This window comes from Sciurus vulgaris, assembly GCF_902686455.1.
Source record: "Sciurus vulgaris genome assembly, chromosome: 5".
NCBI lineage: Eukaryota > Metazoa > Chordata > Mammalia > Rodentia > Sciuridae > Sciurus > Sciurus vulgaris.
Window position 1 is genome coordinate 173,779,278 of NC_136465.1, and position 22,971 is coordinate 173,802,248.

The 22,971-nt window shown below is 37.9% G+C and overlaps 1 protein-coding gene and 1 long non-coding RNA gene across 3 annotated transcripts in view; both read left to right on the forward strand.

Annotated features, from left to right (window-relative positions):
• Positions 1 to 225: 225 nt before the first annotated feature.
• EP300 (EP300 lysine acetyltransferase) overlaps positions 226 to 22,971 on the forward strand; it is a 73,845-nt gene continuing 51,099 nt past the window's right edge. Inside the window, exons 1-2 of one of the 2 annotated variants that reach the window (XM_079140782.1) lie at positions 226 to 605; positions 21,478 to 22,115. In XM_079140782.1, coding sequence (XP_078996908.1) covers positions 512 to 605; positions 21,478 to 22,115 — 732 coding nt within the window. In that variant the 5' untranslated portion in view covers positions 226 to 511. The remainder of the gene's footprint in view (positions 606 to 21,477; positions 22,116 to 22,971) is intronic. The other variant, XM_079140781.1, reaches the window with a different exon arrangement.
• Positions 9,451 to 10,280, forward strand: LOC306661703. Its single transcript, XR_013763943.1, has 2 exons — positions 9,451 to 9,869; positions 9,908 to 10,280. It is a non-coding gene; the product is annotated as an uncharacterized lncRNA (long non-coding RNA).

Here is a 22,971-nt window from a genome sequence, read left to right on the forward strand (position 1 = left end):
TCGGAGGGTGGGGGCGCAGGCCCGGGAGGGGGCACCGGGAGGAGGTGAGTGTCTCTCGTCGCCTCCTCCTCTCCCCCCTTTTCGCCCCCGCCTCCTTGTGGCGATGAGAAGGAGGAGGACAGCGCCGAGGAGGAAGAGGCTGATGGCGGCGGCGGAGCTCCGAGAGACCTCGGCTGGGCAGCGGCCGGCCGTGGCGGGCCGGGGACTGCGCCTCTAGAGCCGCGAGTTCTTGGGAATTCGCCGCAGCGGACGCGCTCGGCGGATTTGTTCCTGTGCCCTCCTCCGGGCCTGGCCGAGGCCCGGCCCCTCGCACTTGCCCCTACCTTTCCTATCGAGTCCGCATCCCTCTCCAGCCACCGCGACCCGGCGGACAGAAAAAGGAACTTCCCCACCCCCCTCGGGTGTCGGCGGAGCCCCCCAGCTCACCCCTGGGAGCGGGGCGGGGACCCCAGGCCGAAGAAGAGATTTCCTGAGGATTCTCGCTGCTTCTGTATCTCCGAAAGAATTAAAAATGGCCGAGAATGTGGTGGAACCGGGGCCGCCTTCAGCCAAGCGGCCTAAACTCTCTTCTCCGGCCCTCTCGGCGTCGGCCAGCGATGGCACAGGTTAGTATCGGGAGCCCGGGCCTTCCACGTCCCCCTCCGTCTTTTCTGCTCAGTCTACCTTTATTCTTCTGTGTTTTTTCTTGCCTTCTCTCCTCCTAGTTTCCTGCCCCGTAATTAATTTTAAATGTGTTTGAATGAGCTGGTCGAAGACGTCCAGTGGCCCGACCATTTTCTCTGCCTGCTGATACATTCGTTGCAACACTATGTCATATCGATGTGTGTTCTGGAATTAGAGCTCATAAGTGAGTGCTGTATAGAAATGGCCTTTATTGTTGCTCCCATGCAGTTTAATTTGAGAAATGCCAGTGCATTTGTGTGTAAAGATTTTTTTGCGATTTTAGTTTTGATTTTGGTTGTGGGTAATTGAGGAATTTTGAAACCTTTCTCCTTCGTTAAACTTATTCTGTTTCCTCTACTTTCCCACTTTTCCTTTTCAAGATTTTCGCTCTTTTCACAAGATTTTCTGTTGAGAAATAGGATGTAAAAAAAATCTTTTTTTTGTGTGTAAGATACTAGATTTCAAGTTTGATGTAAAGTTTTAACAATTATTTGCTCTTACCTATCATTTTTAGTTTTTTTTCCTTATTTGCTCTAAGAATCAATATGGAGCGCAGTTCATTTTACATCTCCCAGTTCATTTTCTCTGAGACCAAAATGTCTGAAACTCTTGTGTTTCAAGTTAGGAAAGCACAGGTATTTTCTTAGTTTGTTACTTACTTTCTTATGGGGGTGGGGTAGGGGGGAGAAAAGATTTTCTGGAATTATGTATTTCAAGATTCAAAACTGAAAATGTCCCAGTCATGAACTTCAAACATGAATTGATTGTACAAAAGTCTAAAATGTGCATTAGGTTTTGTGTTTGTGTGTTTTTGTCCTTTAACTCTTGCAGTATATTTGGAGGTCGAGGTTTCAGTTTAAAAGCTCTCTGATTCTTTTCTTCCCTCAGTTGTAGACAGCCCTTTGTTAGGGGAAATTCAGGGAAATCCCTTCCATCATCCTCTTCTTTTCTTACTTACTGTTTAATGGTGTTATCCTGATGGCCAGCGACCTTCTTTTTTGCTGTTGTAGTTGTTTGAGATGCCAGGATAATGAAGAGAAAGAATGGCTGGCCATCTGACAGTCCCCAAGATGTTCCCCCTTACTATGAGCATCTCTTTAACTCCCTGAGAACAGGGGCAACGTCATCCCTCCATCTGCCAGTGAGAGTGCATAATGGAGTTAAATGTACCCTTTAAGTTTGTAGAAAACTTTGAGCATGTTTCTAAGTCGTGTTCATTTCAAAGAATGAAAGCAGGAGGATATAGCAGATGCTTTGAATTTTTTGCTTTTATAGGGTAGGTGTATCATGAGTCACAAGTTTAAGTTAACCTGCAAAAATTGAGAAGTAGGAGTCTTAACAGTGTTGTTCTACCTGAAGAGCCAACATTGGACATGTGTGAACTTTGATCTGTGCCTGTGCCTTGAAGTTTCTGTAGTTTTAAGGGATTTTTTTTTTTTAGCTATGTTTCTCTTCAAAATTCATACATCTTGTGTACGTGTTGTGTTTCTTTGCACTTATTACTGTGTCATTTAAATTTTAAAATACCTTAAGACGTGAGTTCTGTAGATTTTTGTGTTATTTCTTTAGTTTTTGTATAAGATGGTACAGTTTTTGCTCTTGTTTTTGTGTAAGACGGTAATGGGTTTTACATTTGCATTAGCTAGTAACTTGTAGGGAAAACTTCATATGCTTTTTTTTTTTTTTTTTTTTTTTTGTGGGCTGGGGATTGAACTCAGGGCCTTGTGCATGCAAAGCAAGCACTCTACCAACTAAGCTATGTCCCCAGCCCTATATGCTTTATTTTGGTGAGCCTTAATTTGAGCAGTTTAAACTTGGAAGCTCTGTTCACTTGTCTGTTCAGGTGTTCTCCATATCTGTGTACTACTTGACTAACTTGTATCAACTTTGGCTAACTTATTTTGGTAGTGTCATACCTGATTATTAAGCAAAAATTTTTGCTTTTTGAAATATCTTGGAATATTATAAGTCCTAAATGTAAAAAAACAAACAAACCTTAAATATTGGGTTTAGTTAATTCACTCTTAGTACCAAGAGTTTAATCTTCTCTACAATTTGTAGTGAGGGTTAATTTTTTCCCCTCTTATCAATTCTCTACTTCTGGAATTCTTTGGTGTACAATTTAAATTTTAACCAGTCTGGATTTTGATGTGTTGAGGGGGAGAAGTGAGCATTAAAAAAAACAAAACACAATACTTTCTCTCTGAACTTCACTTCATGCTGGGTACCATTACATTTTGATATTTTTTTCTGTAATGTAAGTTTGCAAGCAGTTTTTAATGGAGGCACTTCACTTTTAAAACTTATCTCAAATTTTGACTTGTCACATTACTGTTTTATAAATGTAAAAGGAAGTAGTTCTTTGATATTTGATTATGATTAGAACGGATCAAAATGAACCAGGAATTCTAGATCTAGAAACTTTTTTTTTTTTTTTTTTTTGCTACCGGGGATTGAATCCAAGGTGCTTAACCACTGAGCAACATCTCCAGCCCTTATTAAATATTTTATTAGAGACAGGGCCTTGCTGAGTTGCTGAGACTAGCTTTGAACTCACTGTTCTCCTGCCTCAGCCTCCTGAGCTGCAACTGGGATTACAGGTCTGTGCCACCGAGCCCAGCTAGATCCCAGAAACTTTAAAAAAAAAAGTGATTTAGGCTCGCAGATTTTGTAGTGTTAAGTACATACCTACTAAGGATGTTTGAGTCTGTTACCCTTACAGGAACGAAAACTGGAATTCAGTGGGTTGACATGCTAAAGTATTACTAAACAAATTAATGTTTAAATCCCAACTTCTGAACTTCTAAGGTTAGATTCTGATGTAGAATGAAAATGACTTATTTAATGCTCAAATATAGTGGAAAATTTCCAGGTTGATTCACGTTTTAAGTTTTCTATGTCAGAATAGGGGAGGAAAAGAAACAAAAAAAAATCTTTGATCTTTATGATTGTTTTAATATTTGCATTTTATTCATGAAAAATTCTATTTAGTTTGGGCTGGGTATAGTGGCTTTGGAAGGCTGGAGCAGGGGGATCACAAGTTTGAGGCCAGCCTAAGCAACTTATTGAGATTCTATTTCAAAATAAAAGGACTGGGGGGTGTAGCTCAGTGGTAAAGCCTTTCTGAGTTAAATTCCCGGTACCAAGAAAAAGGAAAATTTAGCTTAGTTTGGTACAGTTAGGGCAAAATCAATCATTTTAATAATGTAATGCCTTTTTATCCTACCCCTTTTCTCCGGAAAAGACCATAGAAACTATTCGTAAAAATACTTCAGTAAATTTGATTAGAAAAGTTAGTAACTGATAAGTTCTAGAAAAATTTCTTGAACCTATTTTTGATTATCTGAGTGATGGAAATGATGAGGATGACCTGTTGCCCTCATTGCTCAGTGAACATGTTCTGTCCTTGCTTTGTAAGCATTTAACTGCTGTATACACTAAAAACAGACTCTGGGAAGATGGGTGGACCCTACTGTATGTGTCAAGATTGGCTTAGGTTTATGCCTTCCCCACCTCCCCATTTCAAAGGGCTGTGTATAAAGTATACCAGCATTTCAACCACTAGATTAATGTATACATTAAAGAGGTGGTAAGGATTTTTGAAGTGTCATTTTACTTTCTCAAAATAACATTGTGCAACGGTGGCTTACCATCCTTAGCAGAACATATAGATGGAGGTTGTTCTTTTCATTTTTTTAGGCATGAATGTTTAGAGTTCTGCTTCTGGTGTCTTTCAGATGAAATCCTTTGGTTTAGTGAGGTATTATTGATTGGTACAGTTTAGCAGAACATTTTACCAACTGCCTTAAGTTTCTTTGGCGTGGTAAGATTTATTCTTCTCAATGCCTAATAAGTTCATTGATAGGACTTGAAGAAGATTGTGTGTGGTCAATAGTGAGATAAAGTGACTGTTAAATTGTAAGCCTTAGTGTGTTACAGTATGGGCACCCTTTTCCAGCAGGAGTTTTATGTTCTATTGCATGGATGGGAAGTATATTGGCATGTTCAGTAAATAGATGAAAGGGAGGCTTTGAGGAAAAGCTTTCTGCCTTGGTTACCTTTTGGCATTATTTTGTAACTTTGATTTTCTAGCTTCTCTAATCTAGTACATAAAAAGGAAAAATAGAAACAGTTGAAAATTAGAGCATGGTGGTGTTTGTAGGAACATTAAGTGGTTAAATAGGAAAGAGGAAAAGAGTAGGAAGAATGTTGCACATACAAGTGGGAGTGTAAAATCTTCCTGGTGTATTTACAAAAACAATTCAGGAGTTATTCTGCCAATTCATACAACCAAAGATTGATGAAAAAATAAGACATGCTTCTTTTGTTTGTTTTAAATTTTTGGTTTTAACTGGAATTTTTTTATTTTTTTTTAAATTTTTTAAAAAATTTTTCGTAAGTACCAGAGATTGAACCTAGGGCCTCTGCCTCTTGTATGCTGGGCAAGCACTCTGCACTGAGCTACACACCCAGGTTTTTGTTTTTGCAACATGGTATTGTAATGTTACCAGGCTGGCCTTGCCCCTCACCCCCCCCACCCCGTGAACCCAGGGGTGCTTAACCACTGAGCAGCATCCCAGTTCTTTTTATATTTAACTTAAATATTTGTATTTTATTTAGAGACGGGTCTAGGTAAGTGCCTCTCTGAGTTGCTGAGACTGACTTTGAACTCTCCATCCTCCTGTCTCAGCCTCCTGAGGTGCTAGGATTACGGGTGTGCACCACTGCATCCAGCTGACCTCAAACTTAGGATCCTCCTTCCTCAGTCTCCTAAGTATCTGGGATTATAGGCTGTATGCCACTGTGCCTCCACCTGAAGTTGAATTTTTTGAGTGTAGCAAACAGTGAAATTAATGGCCAAGTGAAACACTAAAGCAAATACAGGTTTTTTAAAATATTGAATTTTTCAGGTTTTTTTTTTCCACATGATAGTTTGTGGTTTCCTTCTGAAATTTTATTGGGAAATTCTTTATTATTTCTTAATAATAAAGGTCACAAAAAGGAGTTAAGAGAATAAATATTAATTGAGGTATTAAGCCTCTTTTGAGCAATTTGGATATAATTTGTTTTTAGATGTAGATTCTTTTTATAAATGCCCAAAAGGGCAATTAGGAGTAATTTTGTAAAGTGAGAGAGATAGTAAAATTAAAACTACTGGGGGAAAAATATGAGTGGTTAAGAGAATGGGATTTGGAGTCAAGACTACCAGAGTTCTGATCCCATACCTCATTTACTGATTGTGAACCTTGGGCCAATTACCTAATCTGTATCTCAGTTTCCTTACCTAAAGTACCCACCTTATACTGTACGGTTGTGGTGAGGAGTGAAAGAGAATTCCCCCTCCCACCCCAGTACTGGGGATTGAACCCCCCACAGGTGTCTACCACTGACTTGCTGAGGCTGGCTTTGTATTTGGGATCCTCCTGCCTCAGACTTCTGAGCTGCTGGGATTAGAGGTGTGTGCCACCCCTCCTGATTCCTTTTTATCTTGAGACATCAATAAGTTGTTGAAGTTGACCTTGAATTTGTGAGCCTCCCAGGTAGTTGAGATTATAGGCATGCACACCAGTATGCTGGCTTGAGATTTCTTTTTATAAAATGCTTAAAACAGTTTGTTGCTACATAAGATGTGCTCCCTAACTTTTAACTGCTTTTAACTTCATTGCTAAATATATCACGAGAAAAGTAGTGATATGTTTGTTTTTTAAATGGTTATATATTTAGAATGGATAAAGAGGAGGGCAAACATGAAGTTTGGATAGTAGTGTTAGTGTGATTTATGGTGCAGGTTTACATCATTCACCCAAAGATTGTGTTTTAGGAATTTAAGGATATGGAACAAAGATTAAACCAGGACTAAAAGTACTACGTATGACATTGCATAGAATGTTTTGTATGTATAAGTAATTGAGGATGAACAGATATTTAAAGCATAACAAGAAACTGGAAAGCAATTTATTCTCACTGGCATTGCTTAAGATAATTTTTTTTTCTAAAAAATTGTGATTGAATACTATTTTTTCTTTCATTTGCTTGTATGGGTGTTAAGAGTTTCTTATGGAAGAAGAAAAGTAGGAACACTCAGTGCTTTTCAAAAGTTTGACCACACCCCATTAGAACTACATTTTATATGTAGAACCAGAGACACTGTCTCAACAAAGGAACAAACAATAATTTTTACTACTTGTACTTTGATATTTTCTATTGCATTTTTTAAAGCACTGATTTGCAATCTAGTAGGTTGATTTCATGACCCACTATTGGTGTATGAACCACAGTTTGAAGAATATTTGTTTAGAAGAGTTGACAAGATGGCAGTTGTCATGTTTGGGGCAACATTTTCTGTATGGTAGGCCCTTATCCTCAATACAGGGAACACTGACAGCTAGACAAGCATAGTCCCTTCTTTTCCTTCCTGAAGTTTATAGATAAGGGGAGAAGATTGGGGGAAGTGTAGAGGGACCCTTAATCCAGTAGTTACAAGCTCTGGGGTCTGTCTTTGAGGAATTGGTGTCAGATCTTGGAATTTCATGGATAGAGATAGGGTTAATAAGAGTGAACCCAGGCTGGAACAGGAGAATATAAGAAGCCAGAGCGAATGGCCTGCTCAGGGGACCTGACTGGATGAATAGCAAGAAATACACCCTGGAGTGAGCAAGAGACTCACTTCATATAGGGCTGATGATGTATATAGGAGTTTAGACTTTGCTTTTTAGCTCTTTTAAATTGATGGAACAGAATTGTACCTTAGAGTGTTAAGTGAGAAGTTGTTTGGAAAGAAGCAGGGAAAAATAGCATGAGCAGTGAAAGAAGTGTTTTAGTGTTGTAAGGATGGGCCTATTGCAGAAAGTGTACAAAGGTGGAAAGATTTGAGGGAAGATGGGTGGTCATACAGACTGATTTGATGTTAGGTAGCTGATGGAAGAGCCAGAGATAATTCGCAAGTTTCAAGTTGGGGTAGCTGGATAGGTGATGATTTATTATGTTAGAGAACATAGGAAGAGATTGTTTGATGTGTGGTGTTATGTATATGGCAGGGAGGCTAGTGATGGGTTCAGTTTTGGATATTTTGAAGTAGTGTGGGTCTCCTCAATTAAGTCAGTTTTCATTTGCTCTGGCTGTATCTCCTTTCAGCCAACAGAACATTGAATACCTACCACGTTTAGGCATTTGAGATGTAAAGAATGGTGCTTTCTGCTCTCAAAGCTTTAGGGATCTGGGTGGTATACATCTATATAGTTTTCTCCCAAGTTCTCCTTTGGTAAGTTCCAAAGGCAGATGATAGGGATCATTTCTGTCAGGGTGGGTTTTGGTGTGGTTGGAAAATCACAGAAAAAGGTGGATTTGCTGGAACTAAAGATAACTTTACCTTTTCTTAGAAATAGGAAAGTTGGAAGGGTATTTCAAGTGGAACAAATAAAAATGATTCTGATGTGACTGTAATATAGGCTGTGTGGTTGGGATGTTTTCACACCAGACAGGTGGAAGAGAAAGTTGGGGGTTCTGTTGTGGAACGATAAAGTATGATAAGAAATGGGCCATTTGTCGTACCATCAGGTTTAAAATTGGAGCAGAAGAGTGGAATAGTTGGTGAAAACGGATTCTGGTGATACTGTGTAGAATCAATAGCAGGGAGAGAACCTAATTGCAAGAAAATTAGGAGTGTGTTTTTTACTTCTTGAAATGAGCTTATCATTTGCTTATGATAATTTATAATTACCAAGGTGAATTGTTTAAGATCCATATTTTTTAACCAGTTGCCCTAAATGTAGAAAATACAGCAGATAACCAACTTAGAAACCATTCTGTTTTTCTTTACAGATGTGCAATTTTAGAAGTTTTTATTTTAAAGTGATGGTATGAGACCTCCATCTAGGAGCCCTATGGGCATTTGCTTGGAGCAAACCCCACGGTGTACTCAAAATCAAGAAATGTTCAGTAATAGTTAAGTACACAGTTTTTTTGTTTTTTGGTTTTTTTTAAGTTGTAGGACACAATTACTTATTTATTTTTATGTGGTGCTGAGGATCGAACCCAGTGCATCACATGTGCCAGGTGAGTGCTCTAACACTGAGCCCTAATTTGTTTTTTATTGTTGTGTTAGTTATACATAAGTGGACACGGTGTAGATTTAATGTAAACATATCATGAGTTGTTTTTAAGGTGGATTTTAATAAATAGTAGTATTCTGTTGTGGTTATTTCCACACTGCTGTATTAGTAAATTGATAAAGAACAAGGCAGATAGTCAACGTAGAGCTTCTAAAAGTGGGCCCTGGTCATATTCCTGATCAGTTACAGCACTCTTAACTCTTGTCTAAATTTTGATGCTTAAGTACTAATGTTTAAGAATGAACTTCAGGTTGATCTCTTCCCAAAGTATAGCATCTCTTCTCCCAGCCTACTAGTGGGGATTGAACCCAGGGGTGCTTTACAACTGAGCTATATCCTCAGCCGCCCATCCCTTTCAATATTTATAGTTGTAGATGGGTATAATATCTTTTATTTCTTTTTTGTGTGGTGCTAAGGGTTGAACCCAGTGTCTTACACTTGCCAGGCAAGCACTCTACCACTGAACTACAACCCCAGCCCTTAATTTTATTTTTTGAAACAGGGCCTCGCTAAGTTGCTGAGGCTAACTTTGAACTTTTGATCCTTCTGCCTCAGTCTACCAAGTGGCTGGAATTATAAACCTGTGGCACTATACGTATAGATACATTGTTTAATGTCGTGGTGGAGGAACAAGGTTTTGAGCAGTGTGGTTACCTTTTAGTCATAGGTATTTGTGATTTTCCTCTTGGATTTCAAAAGTAAGCAGTTGCCAGAATGAAGAGCTATGTGATACTCTATAATGGATTATCATCTTCAGTCTAAATGTAGATAGATTTTTCAATTGTTTTGAAAGTATTAGAAGTCTTATCTGTCTTCCAATGTGGGTATTTCATTTTAATTAGTGTTCCTTCAAATTTTGTGGTTTGAAGTATTTGTGCATCTTTTCTTCTTTGAGTATGTTTTTTTTTTTTGGTTATGCTGGGGATGAACCAGTCTCTCTCACTGAGCTACATCCCCAGTACATTTTTATTTTGAGGATTTGTTAAATGGCTCAAGCTGACCTTGAACCTTGGGATCCTTTGACTTCAACCTTCCAAAGAGCTGGGATTACAGGTATATAATCACCTGACTGCATGCTGTTTTTTTTTTTGTTTTGTTTTGTTTTGTTTTTTCATTCTTTTTCATCTATAAAGTATTAAAGTATTAAAATACTACTTTTTAAATAAAGTGCAAAGTAAAGGAAAAGTTGTTTCAGCCTCATATATTCGTGAAGATTGAATTGCCTCATATTAAAGGCTATAGTCTGTGACATATACCTTTACTCCCAGCTGCTTGAGAGACTGAGGCAGGAGGATGATGAGATCAAGCCGAGCTTGGGTAACATAGCTAGATTCCATCCCTTTGTGCTTCCTCAAAAGTCTAGTATTTAAAACGTTACATGCTTTTAATGTATACAGTGTAAGAGTACCCCAAACCAGTCAGAACAAGGAATCTTTGTGACTAGTACTATATTTCACCACATAATTGCCACAGATTTTATGCCAATTTTTTTTTTTTTTTTTTTTTTTTTTTTTGGTAAAAGAGTGGGATGCGACCATTATGTGAAACTTAAGAAAAATGCCAGTATTACTTAAAAATGATTTATTACTAAGATGTCTTTGGCGCAAGAGTAGGATGTGTGGAGTACTCTTGAATGTGTTAATACAGTGGTAACAATTATGCTGTGAAATAGGGTACTTTTAGCGTTTAGTCAAACCATTATCAGAATGATTTTAGGTAGATTTGACTATTTTTTTCATGTGCGAATTCCAAATCCCTCCATGGATTGGAGACTGTTTTGATCTCTGCCCTCCTCTACACTTTGCCCTTGCTTTCCTTTGCTGAATTGGATGAGTCTCCCCTCCCCTCCCTCCTTTAGGTTGTTCTCTTTGTCCACTCTTCATGTATCTAGCTCCTGCTTATCTCTGACCTCACCATCAGGGTAGATGAAGGAAGTAAAGGTTTCCAAATCTGGAATGTCTGTCCTGTTTTTTTATTTTTTAATTTTTTTTGTAGTTGTAGATGGACAGAATGCCTTTATTTTGTTTATTTTTATGTGGTGCTAAGGATTGAACCCAGTGTCTCACACATGCTAGGCAAGTGTTTTACTACTGAGCTACATCTCCAGCACTCTTCTTAAAATCATTTTTATTGTGAAGAAAGGAGAAGCAGTGAATGGATTCTGTTCTCTAAGTGGGTACTTTAGAATTTACTAGTTTGGAGATTATTAGTAAGAATTTTTGCTTAATAAATACAGCTTAAGAACAAAACTGAATTGATTTGACTTTAGGTTGCATAAATCACAAAAATAAACCTGTTTGTTCAACAAATAAATTGTGACCCTGTAATTGAGAAAAGGTATAACTGGAAAAGGTATAATTGTCTAATATGACAATTAGATTTTGAGCCCCCCCCTCCTTGGTGCTGGAGATTGAATCCAGGGCCTTGTGAGGCACACACTCTACCAACTGAACTATATTCCCAGCCCAAAGAATTCTTTTTAAGTTTTGTTAAGATTTTCTTACTGATTATGCTTATAGAACAGTGTAGTGTTTGGGATTCTGTTGTTAATTGTGCTAATTTTGAAGGTTATGCTTCTTGTATATATTTCATGGTGGATTTTATGGTGGATGACATTTAAGTTTCTCCTATATCATGAAATTGTCTTGATCTTTTCATTTTTGGAAGGACAAAATGAGTTGAATTTATTTTACAAGGAATTATGTGATTAAGTCTGCTGTGAAGACTACAAGCAATATAGAAGGCACCAGGGGTGATCTATAGAATCAGTATGTAATAATGAAAGGGTGATTTGACTCAACACTAGTTTTCCACATATTTAATCCAAACTAATTTTTGTTTAAATTGTCTTCCGCCACCCCTCTTGGAACTGGAGATTGAATCCAGGACCATTCTGTGTTTTCAGCACCTTTTATTTTATTTTTTGAGATAAAAGGTCACTAAATTGCTTAATCTGACCTTGAACTTGTGATTCTCCTGCCTCAGACTCCTTAGTTGCTGGGATTATAGGACTGTGCCAGGCAGATCATCACATTTCTTAACACATGGTCCATTGGATAAACCATGTGTTATGATAAATTTCAAAAATCTGTCCTTTTGGTCATACTTCACTATCTGTGGACTGAACATACACTTCGATGACAAAATCATTTTGTATTTGCACATCATTAAAGGGTTTTTTGTTTATTTTTGGTGGTACAGGGGATTGAACCCAGGGCTTGGCACATGCTAGACCAAGTGCTGTACCATTGAGCTACATCCCTGGCTAAGCATCATTAAAGGTTTAAGGGTACTTGTCAGCAAACCATTTCGTAGAAGTACCTGCTGATTATGTTGATTGGTTGACAACTGTAGTAAGCAGGAAACGTCTTAATGAAGATGGTGGAGGTAATTCATTCATCATTCTTAAAATACTTTATAGTATTTTTCTATAAGTTGTCCAAAGGTGATGGAATAAATTTATGAATTTCTAATCAAATAAAAAAGGGACAAAAGTAAATTATTATTTAGAAGAAATATTTTCTTTATTACTTTCTTGCTTCCTACTTCTCAATCCTCTGTAGTCTGGGTTTTGCTCTCATAACTCCACCAAAACTTTTCTTACCTAGATAACTGATTATCTCTTATGATCTATGTTCAGGAGTTTTTGGAGCATGGGATGCCAGTTACTACAATTTTCTTCTTGGAACCTAATATTCCTGGTAGAATGGACTTGAAAATGTTTGATTTTAGTATCTTTTGTTAATTAACATCTTCATAGATCATTGATCTGGCATTTCTTCTGATGGCCCCTTGGTTGGCCTTTTCTATTAATTAGCTGCCTAGTGGTCAGTTCTAATGTAAGTTTTCCAATAGTGACATAAACTTCACATTTCTCTGTACATCATTTTGGTGTGTGTGTATTTTCTGGTGGTTTTTGTTTTGTTTTTTGTTTTGTTTTGTGCCAGGAATTGAATTTAGAGCCCTGTACATACTTAGACTTGAGCTTTACCACTGAACTCTGTGCCTGGCCCACACCCTGTGTTCCTTTGATTACTTGTCTGTATAATTGTACCAGTATACTTTCCCCCTTGTCCATTCCAGAAATTTTAGGGGTCACCTTTCTCTTTCTTTTTTTATTTTTTTGGTAACCCCTTACGTACAGTTTTTGATAACTCTCTCTCTTTAGTACTTGTGCTTCAGGTAAAATGCTAACTTTCATTATTTCTCCAAGAGCAGCTTCCTGACCATTCTCCCTGACACTAGACTTCTCTGTCCATTTCATTCTTTATCCTGTTCCCTTGAATTATCTCTAATAAATGGAAATTTTTTCATATAATTCTGCTTAAAATTCTTCAGTGAATGAATTTTTTCCCTCTGGAACAAAAATCTCAAACTGTAAGTTGTAGGGCCCTCTGGGTTGCTGCTCCTGCTTATTGTTATTATTTATGTGGTGCTTGGATTGAACCTAGGACCTTGTGCATACTAGACAAGCTACATCCTCAGCCTAGACTGGGTCTCACTGTGGTGGTCAGGCTGGCTCATGAGCTCAAGTGATCTTCCTACCTCAGCATCCCAAGTAGCTGATACTGTTTGCACTTACCACCACGCCCAGCTGTGTTGCTTCTAATGTATTGAACATAATATTTCATTCAGCTAATTCGAACTATTCCCCATGCAGTGCAAGTTGAAGTGGGGACCTGAGAAGATTATTTGGACCTTTATTTTTTTCTCTTTACTTGAAGGAAAAGGAAGAACCTGAGGTTAGAGGTGTAATATTGAGGCTGGTCAGTACTGAAACCCACAGGATTTCATTTACTATTTATGACTAATTTTGGTTTAAAGTCATAATCTCATTTTGGTGTCCTTTATACACTGTGTTGCTCAATTCACTGCTCATGAGCTTTCTACTAGGTTTTATTCTGGGAAGCCCTTGAAGATAGATCTAATGGGGAAAGATTTGAATTTGGTAGCAAAAATAAAATCCATATAATAGCAGTTTTTTGTGGTTGGTGTTTTGTTTTTGGATGGTGGTGGGCATTGAAGCCAGGTCCTTATTGCTTGGTTGGCAAGTACACTGTTGCTTAGCCACACCTCCAGCCCTTTTATGTATGCATGTATGTATATATTGGTACTAGGTATTGAACTCAAGAGTGCTTAACCACTGAGCGACATCCCCAGCCCTTTTTATTTTTGTTTTTTTTATTTTGAGACAGGGTCTCACTAGATTGTTTGCAGCCTCTCATACTTGCTGGGCTGGCTTTAAACCTATGATGTCCTGCCTTAGCCTCCTAAGCTCCTGCAATTACAGGCATGCACCACCATGCTCAGCCCTTTTTATTTTTTGAGACAGGATCTTGCTGAGTTATACAGGCTGGCCTTGAATTTATGATCCTCCTGCCTCAGCCTCCGAAGTAGCTGAGATTATAGGTGTGTACCACTGCTCCCAGCCGTGGCTTTTTTTTTTTTTCTTTTGTACTGAGGATTGAACCTAGGGGCACTTAGCCACTGAAATACATCTGCAGCCAGACCTTTTTATTTTTTGAAAGTGTTTGGCTAAGTTGCTGAAACTGACTGAACTTGTGATCCTTCTACCTCAGCCTCCCCAGCTGCTGGGATTATAGGCTTGTGCCACTGGGCCCAGCATCCTAACATATTTTTAAGCTTTAGTTCTCTTAACTTTGCCAACCTCTTAATCACTGATTAGTGCCTGGTTAATTTTTTTAGTCTGAAAATACTTAAATTTTGCGAAATTGTTTTCTCAGTTTAAAATTTTTCAGAAAAGTAGATTCTCATGATCAGTGATTAAAAAAAAAAAAAACTAAAAATGAAGTCTATTTTCATGCATAGGAAGAACATCAGATTGATATGCAAGGAATTTGAACATGTTCTGCACTCAAAACAAATTAGGAGTCTCTTAGGGGGAGCCAGAGTTAGCATCAGTAAAATTGAAACAATGTCCTCCCAAGGAGGAATAGGGTTGTAAGAGGCTTGAAGAGAACAGATCCTCATCCTCCCAGTTCCTCTTCAGTCACATCTGTACTGCTTTATATTTTAAGTAAACATGGAAAAAAACTGTATTAAATGATCTTAAGACTTCTTCGTTCTGCCCCAGATGCACCTTAGTACCAGCACTCTAGAGACTGAGGCAGGAGGATCCCTTGAGCCCAGAACTTGGAGATCAAACTGGGCACAAACAAAAGATTAATAATTTAGGACATCTGTGTAGTACTTGAGAATCTTTTAAGCATCACATTCTTAGAACAACTCAATGAAGGAAGTAAACCGAGATTTATTACCCTGAGAGCTAACTCTTCACAATTGGAAATTAACATTTACAATTAGGTCAAAGTGGCTTGTAGTAGTAGGTTTACATTCAGATACTTTATGCGTATATGACTGATGGTGGTGGCTGATGGTTTTTGGGGATCATAAATGCCAGAACTTTGAGGCTCTCAAAATAGTAATTATTAAAGTAGGACTTTTTTTTTTTTTTTTTTTTTTTAGGGGAAGGTACCAGAGATTGAACTCAGGGGCACGGAGCCACATCCCCAGCCCTGTTTTGTATTTTATTTTGAGCCAGGGTGTCACCTGGCTCAAAATAAAATATTTTTTTTTTTTTTTTTTTTTTTTTTTGGGTGGTGGTGCTGGGGATTGAACCCAGGTCCTAGTGTATGCATGACAAGCACTCTACCAACTGAGCTGTATCTCCAACCCCTAAAGCAGGGCTTTTTACAGTCAATAATAGACAAAATAATAGCATTTGTTCCCAACACTGGAAAAAAGTGTCTGATTAGGGGTCAAGGTGTATATTACTTTCTTGGGGTGGGGAATATTGGGGACTGAACCCAGGGTGGTTTAATCATTGAGCCACACCTTTTTTAAATTTTAAGACAGGGTCTCACTAAGTTGCTTAGGGCTTTGCTGAACAGCTGAGGTTGGCTTTGAACTTGTGTTCCTCTTGCCTCAGCCTCCCAAGCTGCTGGAGTCATAGGCTTGCACCATGGCTCCAGGCATGCATTATTTTTTCACATAGTTTTCCAAACATAATCTTTATGACTGAAAATAAAAGGTTTTTAAATACAAGTAAGATAACTTTTATTTACTTTTATAATGTTAAAACCCCAATTAGGTATATCATATGCAATTATAGAATATGTGGAAACACTCCACATTTATTATTAAATATTAGATATTCTTACCTCGTCTGAGCATGTGCAATGCATATGGGAAACACATGTATTTATTAAATGAAGCCAGGCCCATTGGCACATGCCTGTATTCCTAGCTACTACGGAAGCTGAGGAAGGAGAATCAAGTCAAGGCCAGTTCCTGTCTCAAAGTAAAGTTTAAGGCGGGGGTTGCTAGGGATATAGTTCAGTGGGTGGACTGTTTGCCTAGCATGCAGGAGGTCTTAGGCTCAATTCCTAGTGCAAAAAATGGTATCTGTTAAATAATACCTTTTATCCATTGTGTGCTTTCAATTTAGTAAAGAAAGATGCCCACAAATATCTTTTGTTTATAACAAAAGATAGGAGATGGGCTGGAGTTGTGGCTCAGTGGTAGAGTGCTTGCCCTGGGTTTAATACGCAACACCACATAAATAAACTAAAAAGATCCACTGACAACTAAAAAAAAAAGTTTAGGAAAAAACATATAGGAGATAAGACATGCATAGTTGAGGTTTTAATAAAGTGAGCCACTTTGGAAAACAGGAGTATTAGGATCCATCTTTGAGTTAAAACCAGAGTATAGATCTTTCAGTAGTAACTACAGTTAGAACTACTGAAATTAAGTTCAAGATTACCATTTAAAAAAAAGATCAACCCTCAAACCTCTATTTTCAGTGTCTGCTACTGTTGTAAACTCTCCTCTGCTTCACAGGCGAGCCTAATTTGTGATGTTAAATATTTGCATTAACATGAGACAGCAACCAAGCAAGCTCAGTAGATTTAGGTGTAGTGCAGATCAAATCCTCACTCTAGTGCCTGTACTAATACTTCCTTATTACTGACACCTGTCACTCCCCAGTGAGCTCTGTACGTGCGGTTATTATTTACTCCTGAGATTGTTGAGAAGATTATGAGAACCATATGTGAGGTGCCAAGTGCAGTGCCGGACATATTGAACATGGCTGATAAATGCTTGTTCTCATTATTAGAAGCCAGCCTGTCTCCTCATAGAGTAATTGGTTCATTGAATAATAACAGGTAACATTTATAGTGTGAAATATGTGCCAAGCACTATTCTGTAAGCACTTTATGTATTAACTTAATCCTTATAAATAACATACTTTTCCTATTATACAGAAGTGGAAACTAGGTTGGTTATACTGTATATACATTAGAATTATCTTGTCTGATTTCCCTGAAAAAATTAGAATCTTCTAGTTGGTAATAATATCTATGAAGTACAAAGTAAGGTTTTGATATATTTACTTTGGATTTCCTATGTCAATAGTTCTATCATCTGCAGATAAGTTTTGTTTCTTTCAAACTTGTGATATTTTCTTATTGCTCTGCCTTAATACTCTAGTATAATGTTGAATAGAAATGGTCGTCTTTGTCTTGTTCTGATATTAAAGAAGCTATTTTAATGTTGGTATATTATGTATATTTGCTACCAATTTTTAGATTTTACAAACAGTTCTTTTAGTATAAATAAATTCCCTTCAGCTTCCAGAGTGCTATAGTGTTTTGTTTTTATACTGTGGTTGGACATTAAATTTTATCCAGTTCTTTTCTTGCAGTCATTGAGATGAATCTTTCGTTTTTTTTTTAATCGTACATTATTATGGTAAGTGACATATGCTGGTATATGCTTACCATTATTCTAATGTTCTCTGGATTTCTGGCATTATTCTAGCTTGATAACTTTAAAGACATTCATGAATTTGGTTTGCTCTTTAAAGTATTCTTGCTTCTGTGTTTATGAAGATTTTTTTTAATTGTACTAGCCATGTGTAGTGTTAAGAATATTTTTATATTAATTAATTAATTAGTACTGAGAATTGAACTCTGGAGCGCTTTACCACTGAGCTATATTCCCAGCCCCCCTCCCCCCTTTTTTATTAGACAGGGCCTTGCTAAATTGCTAAGATAGACCTCAAACTTGGGATCCTACTGTCTTAGCCTCCTGAGTCCCTGATATTACAGGTGTGTATGGTGTTTGGGCATATGGTGTTTTCCTTGAAAATTTGATGTTAGGACATACCTGTAAAACAATTTAAATATGTTGCTTTTTTTCCCCCATTAATATTGTGCTTTCTTTATGGAAAGATTAGCCATGGATTCATTTTTCTCTAAATAGTAATAGAATTATTCAGAATTCCCACGTGCCCATTAATGAGCTTCAAGTATTTTCTCATTCTCCACCCCCCCCCCCCCCCCACTGGAGTATCTTAGTTTGTGTGTGTGTGTTATTAAGATAGGATCTCAGTTTGTTGTCCAGGCTGGCCTCAAACTTATGATCCTCCTGTCTTAGTCTCTAGAGTAGGTAGAATAACAGGTGCAAGCCATCATGTCCAGCTTTTACTGATTTTTAAGGTAAATCCCAGTCAGAGCTGTTTGACAGAAACTTCAGTGTGTCTCAGTAAAAAGGATTTATTTTAACATTGTTGCTATGTCATTTCATACTCAGTGATTAATACATTCCTTATATTACCCACTACTCAGTGTGTAGTTTATTGATTGTGATTTCAGAAGGTGTTTTTACAGTTGATTTGTTCACATCAGAATCCAAATAGCTCTTATGGTATATCCAGTGTAGAATCTCTCTTTTATTCTTGTAGTTCTGGGGATTATTCCCAGAAGGCTCCAAAACAAAAAAGGGCACCCCTCCCCCCGAAGCTGTATCCCCAGCCCTGATCTTTTTTTGGGGGGGGCGGTGCTGGGGATCGAACCCAGGGCCTTGTGCACTGGCAAGTACTCTACCGACTGAGCTATCTCCCCAGCCCCCCTTACCATTTTTTGAGGTAGGATCTCACCAGGTTGCTAGACTGTCCTCAAACTTGGAATCCTTATGTCTCTGCCTCCCCAAGTCTCAGAGGATGACAGGTGTCTGTCACTTTTTGTAGTAAGTCGTCTTTTTCCTTTTTCACCCTTTTATGGAATAATTTGTCGTAGAAATTGAGACATATAATTTCTTCTTGATTATGCTTGCAGTATTTTATTGGGTATTTATCCATTTTTGTCTTTTTTTCACATTTTACCTAAAATTTGCATTGCTTTTTTTTTTTTTGTTTTCATTAACCTTTCCAGAGTTTTTTATTACTTGCTTGAAAGAACAATTGTTTAGTTTTGTTTATACCCTATCATTTGTATGTTTTATGTTCTCTTTCATTTTTAACTGTTTTTATCTTTGATCATTTTTTCTGTTCTTTTTCTAATACAATAACTTGGATGCTTGAATTTTTTAATCCTTATTTTCTAGCATAAGTTTTGAAAGGTAGTGGGTGGAGATTAATTTTTTCCCTTCTGTGTTCAGTATGTCGATGATAACATACTTCCTTGGATAATCCAGGGGAAATGTAAATATAGTGCTTAAAATATCTCGATTTTGTAAATTATATAATCAGGAAAAACGAAGGATATACAGCAGTTTATGAAGCAGTTTTTTGTTTTGTTTTGTTTTTGAGGGGGGCGTTTCCTGGAATTGAACCAGGGCTTTGAGCTTTCTAAGAAAGTGCTTTAACACTCTACTACACCCCCAGCCTGTAGTTGTCTTTGAATAAGGCGTTAGGTGAGCTTTATTTAAACTTTGTTTTCAAACTTCCATGGTTTATTATATGCTTGTTTGCTTGCTTGCTTGTTTGTTTGTTTTGGTGCTTGGGATTGAACCCAGGGACACTTAACCACTGAGCCACATCCCCAGCCCATTTTTGTATATTTGAGACAGGATCTTGCTGCGTTGCTGAAGCTAGGCTCTCTTTGAACTTCCAATCCTCTCGCCTCGGCCTCCAGAGCTGCTGGGATTCCAGGTGTGCTCCGCTGTGCCTAGCCTGTTTTGTTTTTATAAAGGAGGAGCCCAGAGAATTTTTCAAACAGATAGAGAAAAATCCTTAAAAGTTTGGGCTCTAAATCATGTCCTGAGATCCTAGGGTATAAATCAGTTCAGTTCCTTTATGACCAGATGCATTCTGTGATGGTTACTAGGCAAGGAGTTGGTATATAATGGTAGGACTTATGCTTGCAAAGATCTGCTATCTGGGTACGTGGGTGAGGTGAGGGGTGGTAAGGTGGCAGGGGAGAAAAACAGACATAATCATAAGTTCATTGACAAGGTAGAATGCTCCAAGAACATGAAGGGTACACAGAAGAGTGCTACTTAGGAACCAAGACTAATTGGATCAAGTGGATCATGAAAGCAGTAGTTTGTCTTTAAAGGATAGACTAATTTTTTTACAACATTTTTTAGTTGTAGGTGAACACCTTTATTTATTTTTATGTGATGCTGAGGACTGAACCTAGCCCCTCACACATGTGAGGTGAGTGCTCTGCCTCTGAACCATAACCCCAGCCCCCATAAACACTTAATGCTTCTTTTCATGTGAACTCTATTTGGAGAATTAAAAGGAAAGAAAACTCAGTGCCTCAAATGATATACTGTCCGCAGTCTTGCCCCACCAGGGTATGTGTGGCGATGTCTATAAATGTTTTTGTCACAATTGGAGTACAGGTGCTACTGGCATCAAGTGGCAAGAAAGGATCCACTTATTATGCTTGTTGTGTGTGTGTGTACCCTGTGTACCCAGGGTTGCTCTATTCTATACTGAGCTATATCTCTAGTCTCCTGTCTTTCTTTCTTTTCTTTTCTTTTTTTTTTTTTTTGTTGGTGGGGGGAGACAGTGTCTCACTGGACTTGAATTTGTAATCCTTCTGTCTCAGCCTCCAGAGTAGCTGTGGGTATAAGTGTGTGCCACCACACCTAGGTATTCTGCCGAGGATTCTATAATGATGAGACGATCTCCTATCCCCATAACAAAGAATTAACTAGCCTAAAATGTTAAGAGTGTCAATGTCGAGGAGTTCTGTGTCAGTCTATAATTTTTATCACATTGGGTGATGATGGCAATAAGGGACTGAAGGCTTTGTTGTATATTGTTCTGACTAGATTTTGATTAAAGAAATTCTGTAGGCTATAGGTCATGTAAATGTAAGTTTACTCAGCTAGTTTAGGCCCTACTTTGTATTAGGCTCTGTGGTAGGAGGTTGGTAAAATATAGTGGGCAACTCTTGTCTTCTTGGAGCTCTACACTGAATTTATAGATTTCATTTTATAAATTTTTAGTGTGTGTGTTGATTGTGTTCATATATTATCATATTTGTTTTCTTTTTTTTAGTTCGTTTTAACTTCGAAGAAAGAGAATAATAATTGCATATCTTTTTTCATGATTACCAATACAAACTTTTAGCAACTTACATGTTGGGTATTATAACAGCATTCAATCCTTTTTCCCCTTGGTCTTATTTTAGGCACAGTTCTTAGGTATTTAAACCTGTTTGTATAAACAAAAATTCCCCTAATTTTTTAATATATTACAAAAATTTTTTATATATATATATATATATATAAAACATAGAAAACCGAAATATAAATTATAGGTCATAATCCATGAAGTGAGGTTTGAAAATTATATTTAATGCTTCCCAAGAACCAAAATACAGAGCAGTTTATGATTTTGGTTGTGTGGACTTTAACCTTTATCTTTCTTCTTTGTTTCTAGATTTTGGATCTTTGTTTGACCTGGAGCACGACTTACCAGATGAATTAATCAACTCTACAGAATTGGGATTAACCAATGGTGGTGATATTAGTCAGATTCAGACAAGTCTTGGCATAGTACAAGATGCAGCCTCTAAACATAAACAGTTGTCAGAATTGCTACGGTCTGGTAGTTCCCCTAACCTCAACATGGGAGTTGGTGGCCCAGGCCAAGTCATGGCCAGCCAGGCCCAACAGAACAGTCCTGGATTAGGTTTGATAAATAGCATGGTCAAAAGCCCAATGGCACAGGCAGGCTTGACTTCTCCCAACATGGGGATGGGCACTAGTGGACCAAATCAGGGTCCCACACAGTCCACAACAGGTATGATGAACAGTCCAGTAAATCCGCCTGCCATGGGAATGAACACAGGGATGAATGCTGGCATGAATCCTGGAATGTTGGCTGCAGGCAATGGACAGGGGATAATGCCCAATCAAGTCATGAACGGTTCAATTGGAGCAGGCCGGGGACGACCGAATATGCAGTACCCAAATCCAGGCATGGGAAATGCTGGCAACTTACTGACTGAGCCACTGCAGCAGGGCACTCCTCAGATGGGAGGACAAACGGGATTGAGAGGCCCCCAGCCTCTTAAGGTAAGTTTCCTTTTTGTGAACACAATCCGTACTTGTGGGAGTATTCCAGTTACTGGTTTATTCTTTACTGCTCATATTCAGTCTTAACTTTGTATAGCATTTCCCATATATTATATGACAGTGATCTACTGTGGTGTCACAAGTTTTAAAGGAGCTCTTGTATTAAATTTAAGTGAAAACATATATTTTACAACTGATTGGTGATAGTTGGCATTAAACATCTTTAAGAAGAAACTTCATTTATTTCCATAACTTGGAGTGGTTCTGGTTTTTTTAGTAATTTATTGGATTTTTTTTTTAAACAGTGAAAGCCCACTTAACATTCCAGATGTTTCAATTAGCCAGATTCTGGGCATTGTTCGAAAGACTTTTCTTTTCTAGACAGCCCACTTTCTTACTGAACACGAAGTACATTTTATAGACTTTTAAATGTGTTCTGTCTACATAATTAAGATTATAAGCATACCATTCCTCCTTTATTTTTCTTACAATATTTTATCCTTTTTTCTTAAAATGGGATCATGCTCTTAGTAGCCAGTGCCTGTCATATGGTTGTTGCCTGTTGATGGCTGCACTTGGAAGATATTGAAAATGGTTAAGATTTTCATGGGAGTCAGAGCAAACTTTCTAAGAGGGAAGAGTACTTGGAGCAGCATTAAGTTTTTTGTTCATGAGCACTTTGTTGGGAAGAGAGAATGAATGCAAGTATAAATTTAAGAGAAAGGGGCAAACATGGGCTGGGAAACTGAGGTCACGTGTAGGTAGACACACTTCTTTCTTTTCTCTCTATAAAAAATAACAACTTAGGAAAATAACAACTTAGGAAAAGATTCTGGTTATCATACCTGCTTGGTAG